The 18,614-nt window shown below is 39.4% G+C and overlaps 1 protein-coding gene across 1 annotated transcript in view; it reads left to right on the top strand.

Moving 5' to 3' along the window:
* Positions 1-18,614, top strand: part of LOC105250138 (transcription factor IIIB 90 kDa subunit) — a 63,085-nt gene that overhangs the window by 34,259 nt on the left and 10,212 nt on the right. The window contains exon 6 of the mRNA XM_025414579.1: positions 18,198-18,347. Within this exon, the coding sequence (XP_025270364.1) occupies positions 18,198-18,347 (150 nt within the window). The remainder of the gene's footprint in view (positions 1-18,197; positions 18,348-18,614) is intronic.

Here is an 18,614-nt window from a genome sequence, read left to right as displayed (position 1 = left end):
GCATACGAAAAGAAAGACAAAAGGTGTAAGATGAGTTTCTTTCTCTTTTCAATGCCGGAGAAGTGGGGAGCACTTCTCCACATCTTCTCGCGCCGGTTCGTCATGGAGGGGCGGGGAGATAAGGAGAAGGGCTCCCCACTTCTTCGGCATTAAAAAGAGAAAGAAACTCATCTTACATCTTTTGTCTTTCTTTTCGTATGCTTAACGCTTATACAATGGATGCTCGGTCTATATTTACTATGTCTATGTCTGAAAGCGATACGCCCTCTGTTAATCTAAAAAACGTGCACATGAACTACAAAGTTAAGTCCACGAAAGTTCTCAGAGGATAACATATAATGGTGCTATGTGCACAAAATGGCGGTAGCACTAGTGCTGTATAGCAAGGTGCTTACGTATATCAAATCAATTTTAATATAAATGAGAAATGACGAATTTGAATATATATATACAGGGTGTCAATTAAGTCCCGGGACGGCTGAATATTTTCTCATGTAAGGTATTTTTGAAAAAGGTCAAGGTCATTTCTGAAGTAATTTTCAACGAGGAATTCAACGGTGACCTTCAATTTGACCTTGAGCTTGACCTTCAAGGTTATTTGAAGGTCAAAGTGTTTTTTTTTAAATAGGAACCCCTATTTTTAATTGTATATTCTTATAGCTGACCTCGAGAGCTTTCCAAAACACTATAATAAAATATTTTTCCCTCAAGCATTTATCGAGTTATGATGCTTCAAATCATTTCTTAATTTTACATAAACCGTAAAATATCTTGTAAAATATTCACTTTTCGATTATTTTACCTTAATACTTTTATGTACAAAATAATGAGAGGAATCAATTGGTTTAAAGAAAACATATAGTTGTTTTTAAGAAAAAATATGTAATTTGCAATTAACAATTCCATATTTTTTCTTAAAAACAACTGTATGTTTTCTTTAAACCAATTGATTCCTCTCATTATTTTGTACATAAAAGTATTAAGGTAAAATAATCGAAAAGTGAATATTTTACAAGATATTTTACGGTTTATGTAAAATTAAGAAATGATTTGAAGCATCATAACTCGATAAATGCTTGAGGGAAAAATATTTTATTATAGTGTTTTGGAAAGCTCTCGAGGTCAGCTATAAGAATATACAATCAAAAATAGGGGTTCCTATTTAAAAAAAACACTTTGACCTTCAAATAACCTTGAAGGTCAAGCTCAAGGTCAAATTGAAGGTCACCGTTGAATTCCTCGTTGAAAATTACTTCAGAAATGACCTTGACCTTTTTCAAAAATACCTTACATGAAAAAATATTCAGCCGTCCCGGGACTTAATTGACACCCTGTATATATATATATATATATATATATATATATATATATATATAGAGAGAGAGAGAGAGAGAGAGAGAGAGATAATAAAATTTATTTATCATAGAAATATATTTAATATACATAAACACCTTACAGAATTCGTGTTACGGATATTTCGTGCACATAGCACGGAATATATATATATATATATATATATATATATATAGTGTACGCGGGAGTTATGTGAGCAAGCGAGAAGATAATAAGGAGGAGCGAAATGGCAATAAGAGCGAGCGAGGAATAGAACGAGCAACGAAGACTCGAAAATCGAGTCTTTCTTGCAGTCTGGCATACTATTTTTCTCTCGCTCGCTCCTATTACTATTTTGCTTGCTCCTATTATCTCGCTCGCTCCTATTACTATCTCGCTCGCTTCTGTTATTACTTTCACTCTTACGTACTCATATATTGTCATGTTCATCTCGTTATCAAGTCTGCCGCTGGCAAGTGGCCGATGACAAACTAATGAAAATTTTGCGATTAAAATAACATCAAACACAGTATCAATCGGACAAATGTAGTTAAATATATAATCAAAATTTTTATTATCAGACCAATTAAAAATTATCCGATTTACGTCGTGTTTGATATCATTTTAATCGCAAGAATCTCAATAATTCATTAAAATTACTTTCAAATAAAATAAAAAATAAAAGTTTCAGTTTTTATTTTATAAGATGTTTACATTCGCGAGGAAGCCGAGTCCGCTTATCTTTCCGACCTGTCAAGTGTGAGAGCGACAGCGGGTCGAGAGCGAGCTAGATGATCTATCATCAAAGAATTCCGAAGTCTCTTACAATTGGCTTCTTCACTTTCTCTCTCCATTCGCAATTTACGAGATTATAAAATAAAAACTGAAACTTTTATTTTTTATTTTATCGATATGAAAGTAATTTTAATGAATTATTGAGATTTTTGTGATTAAAATGATATCAAACACGACGTAAATCGGATAATTTTTAATTAGTCTGATAATAAAAAGTTTAATTATATATTTAACTACATTTATTCGATTGATATCGTGTTTGATGTTATTTTAATCGCAAAATTTTCATTATTTAATTTGTCATCACCCGCTTGCCAGCGGCAGACGATAACGAGATGAACATGACAGTATATGAGTACGTAAGAGTGAAATAATAACAGAAGCGAGCGAGATAGTAATAGGAGCGAGCGAGATAATAATAGGAGCGAGTGAGAGAGAAATAATATGCCAGGCTGCAAGAAAGACTCGATCTTCGAGTCTTTGTTGCTCGTTCTATTCCTATCTCGCTCGCTCTTACTGCCATTTCGCTCCCTCTTATTATCTTCTCGCTTGCTCACATAACTCTCGCGTACACTATATATATATATATATATATATATATATATATATATATATATATATATATATACAGGGTGACCCATTTTAATCTCTCCACCTAATTTTCTCGAAACCTAAGCAAGATAGAGAAAAATGTTTTAGACAAAAGTTGTATGGTTTCAAGGGGGACATAAGATGGTGTCATTAGTTTGATCTTGAAGAGCCACCTGAAGGACACGCGAAGGTCAGCTCCAACTTTTTAAATAGGACACCCTATATGCTTTTACATATTCTTGTAGCTCATCTCAAGAGCTTTCCAAAACACTATAATTAAGTTAGTTTTCATTAAGTACTTTCCAAGTTATGAGGCTTGAAATCATTTTTTAATTTTACATAAACCGTAAAATATCTTGTAAAATATTCATTTTTCGATTAGTTTACCTTAATACTTTATGTACAAAATAATGAGAAGAATCAATTGGTGTAAAGAAAACTCATAGTTGTTTCGAAAAAAAATATGTAATTTGCAATTAACAATTACATATTTTTTCTTAAAAATAACTATGTCTCCGCACATAATACGGAACAAAACCAGAAATTGTGCACATTATATGTTACCCTCTGAGAACTTTCGTGGACATTGGCTTTGTAGTTCATATCCACGTTTTTTAGATTAACAGAGATCGCTTTCAGGGATTGTAGGGATTGGGTATCGAACACATATATTTATGCACGCCGTTCAATAATAGAAAATCAGTCTTTATTCAAAAATAACAATTATCTTTGGGTATATAAACTAGAGTCTTTTTAAGCGTGTTTAAATCCTTTTAGAAAAAGTGAAGTAGAATTAAAAAAGAATAATACATAAGAGACGCTAAGCTTAACGTGGCGTCGTGTCGTGTCTAGTGTGGCGCTATTGTCGCGAATCGCGTTGTGATTGGTCGTCCCGTGGTTTGTCCACGAGAAATCCCCAAATTGCCATTGGAAGGGTGAATGGACGCTACATCACTCCCCCTAGAGTGGTGCAGCTTAAGACTGAGCCGCGAATGTAACGCGTTTGCCTGGGTAGACTCTCAATTTGGTGGTTTCCGTGGCTTGCGTGGATGACGACTCGCCTTCCTTCTCAAATCCTGCTTCCATGAATGCCGGTTTAAGGCGATCCACAGAGATGTTAACTGCCTCTCCTTTAATAAGAACTTTAAATACATGATCTGTAATTCTTTTGCTTACGGGTACGGTCCTTCGTATGGTGGTTCTAGTGGGCCTCTAACTTTGTCCACTCGCACAAAGACGTGGGTACATGTATATAAAGTCTTATGTGTGAATGTCTTCTTTTTACTGTGATGAGCTGTTAGCGTAGACCTGACATTCCGCATGTGCTCTCGGAAATGTTGTATAAAAGTCTCTGGTTCTGGTGCAACATCTTCGTTGAAGAAGTATTCAGCTGGTAAACGTAGGGTAGTTCCATATACCAATTCTGCTGCTGTGGCCTTAATGTCTTCTTTGATGCTGGTGCGTAACCCTAATAGAACAACTGGTAATGCTTGTAACCAATTTTTAGATTCATGGCAATGGATTGCAGTTTTTAAAGAACGATGCCAGCGTTCAATTATCCCATTTGATGCTGGATGATACGCTGTAGTCCTTGTACGTTTGCATCCCAGAAGATTAGTCAGGGATCTAAACAGTTGCGATTCAAATTGTGCTCCTTGATCGGTAGTGATTGTCGTGGGCCCCGAAGCGTGCTATCCAGGTATGAAAAAGTGCATCCACGACGGTGTCCGCTGAAATATCTTGAACTGGAACTGCTTCAGGCCACCTTGTGAAACGATCGATCATTGTTACGCAGTAACGGTATCCTTTAATGTTGGATAACGGTCCAATTATGTCCATGTGCACGTGATCGAATCTTGTATCAGGCACTGGGAAGTGCTATGATTCAAGTCGGTTATGTCTGTGGGTCTTGTTTTTCTGGCACTGTAAACAAGTTCTTACCCATTCGGTAATGTCTTTATTCATTGCTGGCTATACAAATCGTTGTCCAATAATTTTTCAAATGACGCGTCCACTAGGGTGTGCTAGACGTGTGTGACATCGAATACTCTTTTTCGTAAGCTTCTAGGTACATAGGGCCGTACCTCTTCCTTGGAAATGTCGCAATAAACGACGGTATCGGAATTGTCTACACGAATTTTCTTTAGCTGCAGTGATTGAGCTTCATTTTGAAGTAGGCTTTTGAGTTCCTCGTCGGTATGCTGTGCCTGCGCAAGTTCTTCGGTTGTAACGACGACTGGCATGTCGATTAATTCGACGCGTGACAGTGCATCGGCTATTGTGTTGTTCTCACCTTTGATGTAGATGATTTCCGTGCAAAATTGACCAATGAAATCGAACTGCCTTAATTGCCTTGGTGATGCTTTCGAAGACTTCTGTAAGAAGGCGTAGGTTAACGGCTTATGATCGGATTTTATTATGAGTTTGCGACCTTCTACTATTGATTTGAAGAATTTGAAGCTGCTGTAAATAGCTTAGAGCTCTCGATCATATGTGCTATAATTTCTCTGCGCTGGGCTGAATTTTTTTGAAAAGAATCCGAGGGGTTCCCAATTTCCTTGGTAATATTGTTCCAAAACGGCACCCATTGCTGCATCTGAAGCGTCTGACTTTATTGCCAGGACCGCATGTTTTCTCGGGTGTGCTAATAAAGTTGCGTCTATTATTTGTTGTTTGCATTCTTGGAAGGCTTTATCTGCACGTTCATTCCATGCTATAGGGCGCTTATCTTTCTTCTTGGCGTTCGTCAGATATTCATGAAGCGGACCCTGCGTGAGTGCAGCGTTAGGAATAAAATCTTCTGTAAAAATTTATGATCCCTAAGAAACGTCTGAGTCCGCTGATGTCCGTTCGTTTCTCCATCTTCTTAATCGCTTCCACTCTCTTATCCATAGGTTTAGTGCCTTGACTATTGACAGTATAACCTAAGCTCTTCTTTGCCAAAAACACATTTTGCTGCATTGATGGATAACCCGTGTTCTTGTAATCGTTGAAATATCTGAAGTAGGTGTACGCGGTGTGTTTCCACGTTCGGTAACGCTATTAAAATGTCATCGATGTAGCAATGACAATAGTCGATGCTGCGAAGGACACAATCCATAAGCCTTTGAAATGACTATGCGGCGTTTCGTAAACCGAAAGGCATCACATTGTACTCGTAAAGACCAAATGATGTTATTACTGCTGTTTTTGGACGATCCTCTTCTGCGACAGGTATCTGATGGTACGCCCTTGCTAGGTCTAGTGTTGAGAAAATGCTACATCCTTCTAGCTTATGTGCGAAATCGTACAAGTGCGGAATTGGATATCTGTCCGGCACTGTGATGTTGTTTAATCGCCTGTAATCGCCGCATATTCTCCAATCGCCATCCTTTTTTGGTACTAAATGCAATGGATTAGCCCAGGGACTAGAGCTGGGTCTACAAATCCCTGCATCTAACATATATTGTATTTGTGCGCGTACTGCATGTAATCTTTCACCAGACAATCTGCGCGGCGGTTCCGCGACCGCTGGACCTGTAGTAATAATGTGATGCGTTACTCCGTGCTTTGGTTTCTGAAGGCTTACCGGTTTAGTGATGTCGCTGAATTTCCGCAGGAGATCGGCAAAAGGATTAGCATGGTCAAAGGTGGTAATTCCTCCAATCTCCGAAATTGACAGCTTACCGTCTACTTTGCAACTTGTAGTTCCATCACGCAACAGTTTGTGTTTTAAGTCGACTAGCAATCCAAAATGTGCCAGGAAGTCCGCTCCGATTATGGCTTGCTTGACATCCGCCATTATGAATGTCCAATCTAGCTTCTTTCGTAATCCTAAGTCTACATTAACTAACCTTGACCCATAGATGGTTATCAGAGTATTATTGGCTGCGTATAATTTATATTTGCTTGCCGTACAATTTCCTCTGACTTCTTTGGTCGCGAGCTCGTTTCCACGTAGCAATCTCCGCAGTTTGGACTCGTTGGTTTCATCAAACGATCCTATTATCCTCTGCTTAAGAGTTTCGTACTTGTTTGCAATCGGCGGCGTGGCCAGAATATCTGAGACAAAGGGCAGTAGAGTTCGATCCAAATGAACTATGACGTACCTGAACTTCGTCTCGTCGCCTGTAACTCTGGATATAGCGAATACTGCTTCGATCTGCGTAAACCATAACACTGGATTTTCTTTCCAAAACGGCGGCAGTTTTACTAGGCGTGCTGCGTTTATAGCCTCAGGTTTGCTGTGCTCGGTGTCTGCTCGCTGGAGGGACAAAACGTCGTCGTCATCTTCGCGTGAAACACGGCCGGTGTTTGACTCGCTCGTTGTTCTGCCTCGCGGCGGTGAGTGCGTTGTCGGCATTATAAAATCGGTCTCTCTCGATTTCGTGCAATATGTCCGCCGAGTATTAACGGCCTTTTTGTGTGCCTCGTAACGCGTTTCCTCGCGTATCTTGCTGATCACGTCGGGGTCACCAGAAATATATATGTAGAAATTGGGTATCCAACACATATATTTATGCACGCCGTTCAATAATAGAAAATCAGTCTTTATTCAAAAATAACAATTATCTTTGGTATATAAACTAGAGTCTTTTTAAGCGTGTTTAAATCCTTTTAGAAAAAGTGAAGTAGAATTAAGAAAGAATAATACATAAGAGACGCTAAGCTTAGCGTGGCGTCGTGTCGTGTCTAGTGTGGCGCTATTGTCGCGAGTCGCCTTGTGATTGGTCGTCCCGTGGTTTGTCCGCGAGAAATCCCCAAATTGCCATTGGAAGGGTGAATGGACGCTACAGGATCATCTAAAAGCGGGCCTCTCAGTCTTCTCTCTGGCATATGTATCTATGACCGCATTATTGAACTATCCCAGATAGTACACATGTCTAAAAGACATCTAAAAAACGACTTAAAGACATCTTAAAGTCCTTTAGACATCTTTAAGACATCCTTTGGCCTTTTTGTGCTGTCTGGGATAGAACTAACTGGAACGAGCGCTACCTTTGTTATTGCCCGGTGACTTCGAGCCAAGAGAGATAGTATCTATTTGGTATTGCCATCTCTCTTTTTCATGTATTACCTTAGCTAAAAATATATGTCTGCGCATTAAAGTTGTGTACAGACCCAGACAGCACAAAAAGGCCAAAAGACGTCTTAAAGATGTCTAAAGGATTTTAAGACGTCTTTAAGTCGTCTTTTAGATGTCTTTTGGACATGTGTGCTGTCTGGGGAATTTTTTTACCAAAAATTTAGCAAAATAAAACATTATTTTATTTTGTTTATTGTCGTCATTATATTTCCTTAAATAATCCATTTCATTACAGTAATAATTTTTATATATTCATTATTCGGACATACACTGACTAAGGTATGGACAAAGGTAGTATGTCATGAAACTATAGGAGAAATATACTAGTATGTTAGTGTAACAGAGAAAGCGATTCCAAATAACGATGGCCTTCGTCGCACAGGCAGGCTCGGTTCGTAATAAAGGAGCGCTCATTCCAGTTAGTTCTATAGTTCAATGGGTCACATTCAGCGGACTCAATAGTTTGGTAACATTATTAAATTTTCCAGTTTAATTCGACGCTGACACAAATTAATAGAAAGATAGCCAAAGGCCTGGATAAAAACTGGACCGGCATTTCTCATTGATTTCAGCGCCATACCGTAGTAGAGTGGCCAATGCAGTAACTACTAACTACGTTCTCAAAATAATGCTTTTCCATTGCGCTAGCAGCACTGATTAAACATGTGTCTTTATTTAAGGCCTATAACAAACATGAAAATTTTAAGTATAAAAAATATTACAAGGCGCATTGGACGAATACAGATACAACATATGTCAAGGTCACTGTCCTGAGTAACATTCATGTCAAGGTCAAGGTTATCCGAGGTGACTCTCCTAAGCTAAATAATTATCATATGTTGTAAAGTCATATTTAAATATGTATATTTAGATTTTATTATATCTAAATATATTATATTTAGATATGACTTTACAATATCTTATCTTGAATATGATTATTAATAAACTTTTATTTATATCAAGATTTTTTATTTTATGTTTTTATAAACTTTTAAGATTCATCTATCAAAAACTATTTCTTCTAATGATTTTATTTAAAATAATATATTATAAAGTCACATCTAAATATACAGGGTGTCTGTTAATTTTCGACCTTGACGAAATAAGGAAGTAGATTGGCTCAAATTACGAAGAAATGACTTGTATTGTTTTGTGATTGTCGCAATAATTAACGAAAAATTAAATAAAGAAGATCGGCCAATGCGCGTGACTAGAAGCACACGACGGCGAAGGCGGTCTGACTGTAATGGCGGTGCGTGGCGAAGCGGTGATTGGGGAGGGGAGGAGCGATGAGTGTGTAAGCGCGTGGCGATGACTCCTCCCCTCCTCAATCACCACTTCTCCGCACGCCGTCATTATGTTACAGTCGGACTGTCTTCACTGTCATGTGCTTCTAGCCACGCGCATTGGCCGATCTTCTTTATTTAATTTTTCGTTAATTATTATTGCGACATTCACAAAACAATAGAGGTCCTTCCTTCTTAATTTGAGCCAATCTACCTCCTTACTTCGTTAAGGTCAAAAATTAATTCTTTGCATAGTAGACATTTCTGCAGACACATGACAGCCTCTATCAATTCAAGTTTAGCTTGTCTACGGCGTAATCTTATCTCCTTCGTTGTCTTGGGCAGTGCGCTTCGCTCTTATTATTCGACGCGAATTTTCTGGAAAAGCATATTGATGTGCATTTTAGTTCTGCAGTGATGTTCATTGCTTGCATGAAATGATTTACAATAATTTTAAATTTTAAGTCCGAATCTACGACTTTTTGCGTTGAATGTTATATATCATCACCACAATGTTTACATTTTACACACTCAGTGTTTGCTGTAGATAATTTCAAAATTATCTAGATAAAGATAAAGATAAAAATCCGTAAATTTATCTTAGATGAGATAAAGATGATTTTGCTTTTACTTAATTTAGATGAAAGATGAGATGATTATTGCGATAATCCAGATATTTTTGTTTATTTTATAAGACTATAAATATTTGTAAAAAATGTGACGCAGATTATAAATGGGATATTAAAATCATAAACACATATTCTTTCTCTTTTCTTAAAGAATATTTAAATAATAACAAAATGGTATACAGGGTGTCCGTCAATTTTTGACCTTGACGAAATAAGGAAGTAGATTGGCTCAAATTAAGAAGGAAGGACCCCTATTGTTTTGTGATTGTCGCAATAATTAACGAAAAATTAAATACAGAAGATCGGCCAATCTGCGTGAATAGAAGCGCGCGGCGACGAGAGTCGTCCTACTGTAATCTGATACTACGAGCGCAGCGAAGCGGTCGGCGGGTCGCTCTCCGAGACATGATGGTGGTTTGCGATATATCTCAATACCGCGCCGAAAAATGACCTATCCTTTTAGTGGCGAGAAAATGATGCGCTATCATTTCCACACCACCTTGCGGTAGATAGCATGGTGCGCTTTTTTATAGTGGTTTCCCCCATAGGCCTATTCCACTCTCAATTTGAAAATTATTCAAAATGTCATTACTATACGCTGAATGTATTTTAAATGTAAAAAATTGATGGTGACAATACCTTTATAAAAATTGATCCGTGGTTGAAAATCCCTCGATAAAATGTATTGCACACGTTGATAATGGTATGTTGATAAAATGTTTCAAGAATGCTTTCTTCATATCGTACACGAAAGCGCACTGCTGGACCAGTTATCCCGATATTATGCACCCAATTTCACATAATTATTGCATAACACATAAAATTATGCGGCCACTTAATTTTCGTGCACGCCCGGAAAATGATTCCATGTAAATTGCGGCCGCACGATAAGTATTTTCTCTCGCTAGTCCGTATGCCACAATCATATCCGTATATTCCTGCAGAGTATACTTCATTTTCACTGTTAATTTACTACGCAAACACAAGATTTTTATTAAAGTCTTAGCTCTTGCATGCTGTTGCCAGATTGCATACGCCAGCAACACGCAACTACAGCTGAGCGGACATGTGGAGGCGTCGAACTCACACGTACGCTTACACTTACTCATTCCTTCTTAATTTGAGTCAATCTACTTCCTTATTTCGTCAAGATCGAAAATTGACGGACACCCTGTATAAATAAATATGATAAATATTTATTTATTAATTTATATAGTAGTAGTAGTAGTATTAATTTATTCGTTCTCCTTAGAGTTACAAACTGTATATAACATCAACTGATTACAAAAACATCTCGTTATAAAAAATATCCGAAATACATTTCTCTTATCCTATAACTTAATCTACTTCCTTAATCTAAGCTTAATTCTAACTCAGTGGGGAAGCTTGGGCGATGTCCTCCCGGTTATATCCGGCCACCTACCGCCTCCCTCCCTCTCTCATCACACACACACGCACACGCTCTCGCAAAAAGTGGACTTCCGTTTCCTCTTGCCTCCATCGCATTTTTTCTCTCCCTTCGTTTCCGTCCCTATCCCCAACATCCATACTCTATCCATCTATCCACTCTTCCTCACTCATCTCTGACCTCCGCCCTCCCCCTCCTTACATCCTGCACTTCATTCTCCTCCCCTCTACCCCTTCCCCCTCCTTCCTGACCTCTTTCTTTCTCTAATTCTCTCATCCATTCCTCCCCCTCCTCCCCCAATATCCTACTTACATTCTCCTGCCAGCTCTCCCTTCTTCCTTCCCACTCTCTACAACCCTCCTACACATGCCCCCACGTCTCTTCACCTCCTCCACATAGCCTACATAACTTCCTCTCCTCCTCCTTCCAATATCTGCTTTCTCTTACCTCCCCTCCCATTCTAAACCTCGCTACCCTCCTCCATTTACTTTTTCCCCATCCTTTTTTCAGGTATCTTGGTATGCCCTCCTTCTTTACCTTCCTATATCACCTATTATACCTCGCTCCCTCTATTCTTTCCTTTCTTTCCCTCCTCTGCATTTCTCTGTCCCTTTCCTCCATTTCTTTGTACCAGTTCTCTCCCCTCCTCCCTCCTCTCTAGTGATTCTATCTCCATCCTCTTTCCTCGAATAAGTTCTTCCTTTCCTTCTCCCAGCTCGAACTCCTCCCTCCTGTTCCACATCTCTCTCAATACACTTTCTCGCTATTTTACTCCCCTTCCCCTCCCTTAATCTCTTCTCCCAACCCCACGTCCTCCTACCTGCTCTTGTCCTCAGCTACTCCCTCTGCAATTCTTCCCTTACCAAATATCCTGACGTCCTCCCCTCCACCCCCAATAGCCACATTAGATATCTCTCCTCCACCCTTTCTATCCTGTCCCTTTCCCTCCATCCCCATACTTCTACCCCATACCCCAGCACCGTCCATACTAACCTATCAAAGATCCATAATCTCCTAGCCCAATTTCTTCTAAATCTTCTCTTCCTTATGTCTCATACCTGCCCCATTACCGCCATTGCTCTTTTTACCCTATCCCTCACCTGCGCCTCCTGTTCCCCGTTCCTTTGTAATACATACCCCAAATACTTAAACTCCTTTACTTCCTCTAGCTCTCTTGCTTTCCATCTCCATCCCTTTCTCTTCATTCTACCCCCCCCCTCTCCTAAACCTCATTATCTTTATCCGTATTCACTTTTAATCTTTTCCTCTCCATATACCCCTCCAATCTCTCAATCATGCTCCTCATCCCTTCCTCATCCTCCGCTAATAACACAATATCATCAGCATACGCCAGTGTGTACACCCTCTCTCCCCCCAGCCTTATTCCTCCCCATTTCATCCTTCCCATTTCTTCCTCTAGGTCTGCCGTCAACAGATTGAACATTATCAGACTCAATGGACATCCTTGCCTTAACCCTCTCGCTGTCCAAAAACTCTCACTCTCCTCCCCCATCACTCTTACTCTACTTCTTGTCTCCCCCAATATCTCCTTCATCCTCCTTATCAAGCTCTCTCTTACCCCCCTCTCCCTCATCGCCTCTATCATCACCCCCCTATCCATAGAATCAAAAGCCGTCCTTAAATCAACAAACATCGCCACCATTCCACCCCCTTTCCTCCCCACCTGCCTCCCTATCAAATAATTCAACACATAGACGTTGTCCATCGTTCCCATCCTATTTCTAAAGCCCGTCTGATTGTGCAGTATCATTCGTTTTCTCTCCATCTCCTCCCTCAATCTCTCCGCCAAAATCGCTACGTATATTTTATAGATTGTCGGCAATAACGTCACCCCCCTATATTCTCTCACCTCTCTTCCCTCTGCCTTCTTTATTATTGCCACAACAATCCCTTCTTTCCACTCCTCTGGCCACCCCTCTCCCTCCCATACTCTATTAAAGAATTCCTATGCCCACTTTTCCAGTTCTTCTCCGTATTTCCATACTTCCCCCGGAATCTCATCCATTCCCGCCGCTTTTCCATTTCTCAATCTCCCCATTGCTCTCGTAAACTCCTCTCTGTTTATGCTCTCCTCCCCGTCCTCTTCCCCTCTTCTGTCCCTATATCCCTCACTACCTTGTCTTCCACTCCTCCTAACAACTCCATAAAATAATCCCTCCATTCTTCTATCCTGATCTCTTCATTCACCCTCCTCCTTCCTCTTTTTTCCCTATTCACAATCTCCCATACCTCATACTCCCTTCTAACTTTCAACGCCTTTCTTTCCCATCTCTCATTCTCCTCCTCTTTCTTCCTTCTATATAACTTATTATATTCCCTCTTTTTCTTTCTACACAATTCTCCTTCTCCTCGTCCCCCTTTCCTCCATTCCCTTAATTCCCTCCTCATCTCTCTTTTCCTTTCCTTACATTCCTCGTTCCACCATTCCCCGGTTCCTTTCTTCCCCCCACTCTTTTCCGTCTCTCTCATTGCCTCCCTTATCTTTCTTCCTACCTCCTCCAACCCCTCTCCCTTTCCTCTCTCCACCTCCATTAACTCCTCCATTTTCCGCTTAAATATCCTCTTCTCCTCCTTATCCCAAACCCCCCTTCTACCCCCTCCTTCTCCTTTCTTTCCTTCCTTCTTCCTTACCTCCCCTCTTATTCACACCTCTATCGGATGATGATCCGAATCCACCTTGTCTCCTATCCTTATTCTTTCCACTTTCTCCTCCACTAACCTATCCCCCATTATGTAATCTATCACTGTATTCCTCCTGTGTATGTGTATTCTCCTTCCTCATCCCCCTTTATTCTTCCATTAAAAATCCCTAACCCCCATTCTTCTGTAAAGTCTATCAGTAATCTCCCCTCCCTATTTTTTTGTTGTCTTTTGACTTCCTCCCCCTACCCTTTCCCTCCTTCCTCTCATCTTCCTCACTCTCTACTCCTCCACCTTCGCTCGCCGTTCTCGCATTAAAATCATCCCCTATTAATATCTTTACTTCCCTCTCCCTGTCTCCAACCCATCTCTCCAATCCTTCTAATGTTCTTCCTATTCCCCCCGCTTGCACAGACTCTTATCACCCACCATTCCTTCCCTCCTATCTTTAACCTACTTCTCATTATCCCCTCCATCTCTCCCTCGCTGATACCTCCTTTCTCCACCAAATCCTTCCTCATCCCCATCAACATTCACCCCTTACACCTCCCCCTCTTCCCCTCCCTCTTCGCAATCTGTGTCCCCCCATTCATATCCTCCTGGTAATTTCCCTCTTACCCTCCCCCACCCCTCTCATCCATCCACGTCTCCACCAACACTATCACCTCCCATCTCTTCAAACCCTCTTTCCCCCCTTTCTTATCCTTCCCCCCACTCCTGCCACATTCCAAAACACCGCCTTCCATCTTCCCTCTGCTCCCTCCCCTCCTACCCGAGTTACAATCTAATTTAGTTTTCTCTTTCCCTCCCCTCTTTTCAACTCTCAGCCAATGTCTCCTCCCTCTGCCTCCTCCCCCCGTTCCTCTTCTCTCACCCTCCCTTCCTCGTCCCTCAGCACTTCCTCTTCTTCGTCCCACCTCCACCATACGTTCCCAATCCTTATCCTCCCATAACCTATCCTCACTCTCTTCCCCGCGCTCTCCTCCTTCCTCGCTATCTCCTCTAATTTCCATCTCATTCTTCTCTCCTTCCACGTCCAATCCTCCATGATTCTCTCTCTCCTGCCCCTCAGATTGCTCTTTTTCATTAATACCTCCCTCTCCTTTGCTCTTCGCTCCCTAGCCTTACCCACACTGTCTCCCGGTCCTTCTCCCTGTCCCTTCATATTCTTTTCATCTCCTTTATAATGACCTTTACTCCTTCTCATGGTTTCCTCCACCATCTCCTTCCTCCTCTCTTCCCTTACCTCCATCCCTCTTATTAGGATATTCCTCTTTTTCCCCTTTCTTTCCTTCATCTCTATCTTTCTTTCCATCTCCCTTATCTTTCTTTCTACACTCCCCACCCCTGTGTCCTCCCTTCCCCCTTTTGCTGCCCTTTCCTTTTTCTCCCTCTTCTCCATCTCTAACACTTTCCTCTCCATATCTTCTAATCTCTTTCTCATCTCTCCTCCCTTTCTGCTCTCCACTTCTCTTCCCTCTCCTTCAGCTCTCTTCTCATATCTTCTATTTCTCCCCTCATCAACTTCCCTTGTTCTTTGATTCCCTCTTTTACTTCCTCTTTCATCTTCTTCAACTCCTCCCTCCATCCCTTCATCCCTCTTATCACCTTAAACACCTCTTTCATCTCTTCCTTCCACTCCCTAATCATTTCCTCAATATCTCCTACTTTCTTCTTGGACCCTCTACCATCTCACTCTCTCCTACTCTCTCCTCTCTCTTCTTTGTCGGCAATCTAACCGTCTTCCTACTCTTACTGAATATCCCCTTCTCCTCTTCGTTTCCCGATCCCTCCCTTTTCCTTTTAATAACTCTTCTATATTCTCATAACTCCTCCTTCTCTCCCTCCCTTCCGTCATTCCTTTACCTTTCACTTCTGCCATCTTAACTTGGCGCCCTCTACAGTTACTGTAACCTGATTCCTGTTCCTGCTCCTTTCTATACTTTCCTCTCTATCCATTCCTTGCCTACCTCCTAACTGTCACCTTAACCGCCTTCTTCTTCACTCTCTCACTCCTTTTCCTTTCTATCCTCGTCACTCCTTATGCTCTCACCTTACTTCTCACTCCTTCACTCTCACCCTCATACACTTTCACTCTCCTCGCTCCTCTACTTCACCCTTATTTTTACTCCCATAATACGCTCCACACTTACACGTGCCACCCGACTACGCAACGGAAACGGAAGTCCCTATTTATTAATTTATATTTTTAATATATTTATAATATATTTATAATATAACACAGCTCCACAAAAAAAAAATGAAAAAATTACTCATTAACACAGACCATCCTTAGTATACGTAAACGACCATGCTGAATCCGAATCCAAGGTCCAATTTGCTCCATCACGTCAGGTTTTTCTCCTAACCTCAAAAAATAGGCAAAAAACGGAAAAATTCAACAATATCAACCCGACAACCTAATCAAACCTCATAACTCTATATCCCCATAACCTTAAAACTCATAATCCCAAAACCCCATAATTCCAAAACTCCATAACCCCATAATCTTATAACCCCAAAACGCAGTAAGGAAGAGACTTACACGCGTTTAAACCCCAAAACTCAGAAAGTTCGATCCAGATATGCGTTCCAACCCTATAACCCATAAACTTAATAACCCCATAACCCCAAAACCCAGTAAGGTCGAAGTTTCCTTTATTGCAATTATCTACATCAGCCATACCCAGGAATAACGACGTAACAGGCTTCTGTTCCCTTTGGGGTGCTTGATTCACGTGAGTCTCCTTGCCTCTCACTGTTTGGGGTGTTTGACTCACGTGAGTCCCCTTGCCTCTCACGTATCAAAAAAAAAAATGAACTGTGAAAACTATCTTATTTATCATCGAGTGGATATAATTTGACCACGTTCGAAATGGCCACGTTCGAAACGGTCGTAATGGCCATTCGTTCGTAATGGCCACGTTCGAAACGGTCACGCTCGGAATTAAATATTGACAGTCTACACAATCAAGAAGTACACTTAATCGACACTTCTTCGCTGTGGCCATACACACGCGAGGGAGTGCAAGGCGGAGCCTTCGCCCCTTCTCCCGCACCCCGCCGGTAGGGATGCACTGGACAGAAGTGCGCCATTTTTTAATGGGTTATAGGGTTGGAACCCATATCGAACTTTCTGAGTTTTGGGGTTTAAACGCGTGTAAGTCTCTTGCTTACTGCGTTTTGGGATTATAGGGTTTTGGAGTTTTGGAATTATGGGGTTTTGGGATTATGAGTTTTTAGGTTATGGGGTTATAGGGATATAGAGTTATGAGATTTGATTAGGTTGTCGGGTTGATATTGTTGAGTTTTACCGTTTTTTGCCTATTTTTTGAGGTTAGGAGAAAAACCTGACATGAGCAAATTAGACCTCGGATTTGGATTCAGTGTGGTCGTTTACGTAAGGGTGGTGTGTTAGTGGATAATTTTTTCATTTTTTTGTGTGGAGCTATGTAATAATCAATGTGTAACAATACATATATCATTTTTATAAAATATACATTAATGCATTGCACACATTTAAGTAAAACAAGTACAAGATAAAGTATATTTGTAATATTATTTTCCAAATAAAAAATATATTTTACATATTTTAGATAGATTTTTAGAAGCCTGGAAAACTCTTTTGCATAATGAAAACGTCATTTTAGTCAATTTTTAGATAAGATGACATATATTTTTTATCTAAGATAAAGATAAAGATACTTTGCATTTCTTCATCTAGTTAAAGATAAAGATGATCCATTTCTTTATCTAGATAATTATCTAGTTAATTTTATCTAGATACCAGCAAACACTGCACACACTCAAATATCATCGTGAAGTAAAGTTCAATATTCTGTATCCAATATTTATTCTTTTCTCTTTTGACATTAACACATTACTAATGTTTTTTAACATTTAACAAAAAGAAAAAGAAATATGACGCTTGCCAGGTAATGTTCTCTCGCCAACCGTGAAACTGATTATCTATCTCTTTAAAACGTTGTAACTTTTTTATTTTTTTTTTTAAATTTCGGCTTGAAACTTTAGGAAAATATGCTTAAGATATCATACTATAAGAAAATATAAAAATTAAAAAAATCGATTTTTTTATCCATTTGGGGGTAAAAATACTATAACTCAAAATTTGAACTAAAGAAATAGATTTGAACTTTTTGTGATGTAAAATAAAAAAAAGATAAAACTGCATATTAGCGATCTCATCAATTTCGATGAGTGATTTCGATTTTGATTAATCACTATCTTTAATTATTTATAACTTTGTTATAAATAACGGGCGACGGCTAAAATCTTTTGAATTACTCAGGTACATGTTTTTGATAATATATGTCAAGATCATCGAAATTGGTGAGATCGTCGCTAATATGTAGTTTTACCAAAAAAAAAGAATACAAATTGATAAATATCTTTTATCTGTTTTTTTTTAGATCCTTGTTTATACATCGAAAAGTTTGCGCGGAAACTTGAATTTGGAAAGGAAACTAAAGCCGTAGCTCGGACAGCCACCAGAATACTTCAAAGAATGAATAAGGATAGTATTCATATTGGTCGTAGACCATCCGGTCTATGTGGTGCAGGTTGAAACAAATTTTTTTTTAGATATATTATTTTGATAATAATGTTTTCTTTTATTTTGATAACAATGTTTTTTAAAATGTTGTAAATGCTTTTAAAATTGGATAGAAAAAATCAAATTGACGCTAAAATATTTTGGAGACAAAAGATATATTGAAATAATTTTAAATACAAAAAATGAGCAAAATATTATATAATTTAATTTAATAATGATATCATTAATAATAGTTATATTATTAATGATATCATTATTAATAATTTGATCTTAA

The sequence above is a fragment of the Camponotus floridanus genome, unplaced genomic scaffold (genome assembly GCF_003227725.1).
Source record: "Camponotus floridanus strain SB8 unplaced genomic scaffold, Cflo_v7.5 scaffold83, whole genome shotgun sequence".
NCBI classification, from domain to species: Eukaryota; Metazoa; Arthropoda; class Insecta; order Hymenoptera; family Formicidae; genus Camponotus; species Camponotus floridanus.
Note: the sequence above shows the minus strand (reverse complement) of the source record. Positions and strands in the feature narration are given on the sequence as shown.